The sequence below is a fragment of the Tigriopus californicus genome, chromosome 12 (assembly GCF_007210705.1).
Source record: "Tigriopus californicus strain San Diego chromosome 12, Tcal_SD_v2.1, whole genome shotgun sequence".
NCBI classification, from domain to species: domain Eukaryota; kingdom Metazoa; phylum Arthropoda; class Copepoda; order Harpacticoida; family Harpacticidae; genus Tigriopus; species Tigriopus californicus.
In genome coordinates, this window is record NC_081451.1 from 11,883,268 (window position 1) to 11,886,299 (window position 3,032).

The 3,032-nt window shown below is 39.0% G+C and overlaps 1 protein-coding gene across 1 annotated transcript in view; it reads left to right on the forward strand.

Moving 5' to 3' along the window:
* Positions 1-453: 453 nt before the first annotated feature.
* The window catches only part of LOC131892448 (uncharacterized), a 4,615-nt gene continuing 2,036 nt past the window's right edge, over positions 454-3,032 (forward strand). Inside the window, exons 1-2 of the mRNA XM_059242331.1 lie at positions 454-2,014; positions 2,216-2,343. Of these exons, the coding sequence (XP_059098314.1) occupies positions 1,786-2,014; positions 2,216-2,343 (357 nt within the window). The 5' untranslated portion in view covers positions 454-1,785. The remainder of the gene's footprint in view (positions 2,015-2,215; positions 2,344-3,032) is intronic.

Sequence of the window (3,032 nt, forward strand, 5' to 3'; positions counted from 1 at the left end):
AAAGCTAGGAAAGTCAACGCACGGGCCGTTTCCAACGTTCCCTAGAAGGTTAAGGTTGACCAAAAAGGTGACCCTGATTTGATCGAAGAAAACTCAGGGCTACCTTTTGTGACCATTTAACGGGTTTCCGATATTCGGCTAGTAATGCCATATGCCACTGAAAATGTAAATTGGTGCCCTAACCGCAACCTCCAGTGATTTTTTTTGTTTGATCCCCATCAGTACTACTTTCATTGCTTGATTTGCAAAAAGCTTTTCTTGGCGCTCAGTACAAAACGTGCTCACGTCCAACAGAATTGTTGTTCGTTGAGTTAGAAATGGGCAATTATATACATCCTGCCGCGGCAACTTTCTCAATCTATTCGAAGTATTATTCATTGCGATTCTATCTTTCATAAGCTTGTTTGCAGAAGTATGATATAGGGTATTGCAAAATACAGGTTCCTCACATTACTAACAATAAGAGTTATTTCATGTGGTTGGATAAAATTGTTTTCTTAGAGAAATTTGGAATAATGATTACTCTCTACAATGGTATTTCATTTCCAGCCTCAGGAATTTAAGTGTGACGTGAATCATGTTCATTCGCCTCTTCAGAAAGATTTCTCCACAATGGAGGAAGCCTTGGCCTGGCGAACAAGTGAAGAGCTGGATCGCTACTTCAGCATTCGACATTGTCGGAAGAATTACGAAATGTTTAATTGCGCCCAAATATACGAAGGTAAACGTCAAGACCTAGTGAAAAGATCGAAGAAAATCCACTCTTGTCCAGCCAAGTGAGTATGCTTTTAACCGGTTTTGCCTGGCTTTACTGTTTGAAGGTTTTTCAAATCGGCCTACATCTTTGCAGTACATAGCATAAACAATTTGAAAAATATTAAATTACCATTGACAGATTTGTGTTCAACCAAAAGCGGGTATGTCAGTGTGACGAGTCGGTAACGATTTTTTTTTTGCGGTTGAGATTTGCGATTGAGAGATGCTCCAAAAAAGTAAAGACGGCATTGTCGATCTTTTAAAGACTGGGCTACAAAAGAATGTCATCTTGGAAAAGCACTTTCCTCCAAACTCCGAAAACTGTATGAGTAAACCGGTCACGGCCCAAGATATTTACCGACTTGAAGAGGCTAACAGGTTGCAAGGTATGAGAGTGAGCTCATTTGATATGTTAGTTCTGTGACATAAGAAGAGCCGGATTAATTAATTTCTAAGTTATGAAATCATTTACACTTATATAACGAATGCCTGCAATTTGTTCCAAACTCGAAAATTAGTCACTCAAATGTCATTTTGGTTGAATAAATAGTTGAAGTAAATCATTTCAGAGAAAACATTGAATTAGGGACAACATATCATTGTAATGGCTCAACTGAATTGAAGGACCATTTATAGACAGAAATATAAAATAACAGAATTTCGTGGCCTGTTGTAGGCTTGTCGGGATATTGTCGCAGAAAGCAGCACAAGATTCAAGAGCTTGCACCATTTCTCGTTTTGTTCGTCTTGATAATTACTTAATACGTATTGTTTTACCGTGTTCCGAGTAAATAACTTTAATGTTTACTTCTCCTTTTAGTCACACACACACTGTTGCAATTAAAGGTTTGCATTTCATGTTTTGACAAATCCATATAACCATCTGGCTTTGTTGTCTTGAATGATTGAAAATAAAATCCCCCTTTTATAAAAAAAACCTAAGCAGGGAAATTCTTTTTCCCAAGATTAACCTACCTCTTTTTAGGGTTCGATCCTAAAATATCCGAAGTGGCGAATGTGACGGCGCTAATGGGTGACACTTCCTTTCGATGTTTCAATTATGGTCGCACATTCGACATGAGAAACTTAGCGATCAACGTACGTCGCAAAATTGTTGACACCAATGGACAATTCCTTATTTGCTTTGCCAGCCCCGAAATGATCCAACGATTCGAGAACCATCCTTATACAGTAGCGGTTGATGGAACTCATGGGACAAACGCCTCTAAGTTTATGTTGATATCCGTCAATATTGTTGGTAAGTTTCCTGAATTTATTCATTGCCGTCAAGCAAATATGAAAAGAAGGTCAACGTGTTATCTCTAGGAGAGAGATTCTAAAGCGGGTTTTAATGCCCGCGCGCCATGAAATGAAAAATTGAATACAGGATAGTTCTAAACACTTTCGTATGGCTAAATTTGAGAGGCCTTGAAAAACAAATGTTTCTTATTCTTTTCAGACTCCAGGGGCGAGGGGAGCCCGATTTTTCAATCCCTTGTGGAAACAGAAAATCAAATAGTATTTTCGGTGGCACTGAATATGTTGAAATCTTTGGCTCCCGTGGCATGTCTTCAAGCTCAAGTTCTCGTAAGTGATTTAAGCCTTACTTTTGTTACTTCCTGGCGGGAAGTAATCAACTCAGATTTAGTGTGGAGTTCATGTCATTGGCATCTTGAAAAGATTTGGGCCAAACACATTAGAAATTCTGAGATGTACTCAGAAATCAAAAGCTTGAGGCTGGTAACTGAAAAGCAAACGTTTTCAATTAAAGCATGTAAGATCAAAACCAAATAGGTAAGGTTATTGTCTAATTTAGTGCAATTACTCCCCCCCTTCTTTCAAACGCACATACCTTCAAACAAAGGTGCAAAGTTGGTATAAGAATCAAATTTTTGTAGGAAAATCAAGATGAAAGCTCAAAGAAGTCAATTCAATACTTCTGGACCAATTATGGGCCTTAGGGTCGAATTGCGCCATGGACCTCGTGGGCTAGATATGCGACTTTGGGGACTCCGCCTCAGAATCTTTCCATTGAACGAAATCATCGCACCGTTAAGATGATTTTGAAGCCAAACTCCAATATTGTGCGCTTCTGTCTAAGCTTAATGAACTACTTGCGAAAAGAGATCCATGCTGTTGAAGGTGTTTATGGAACAGGCATGTCCAAGTTCCAGGCAGATCATTTAGCCAACCATCCACTCGATCTCATTAACTACTCAGTGAAGCCCTCCAATCTTGGCTTTGTCGTTTCGAAAACTCCTGGGAATAAAACCGAT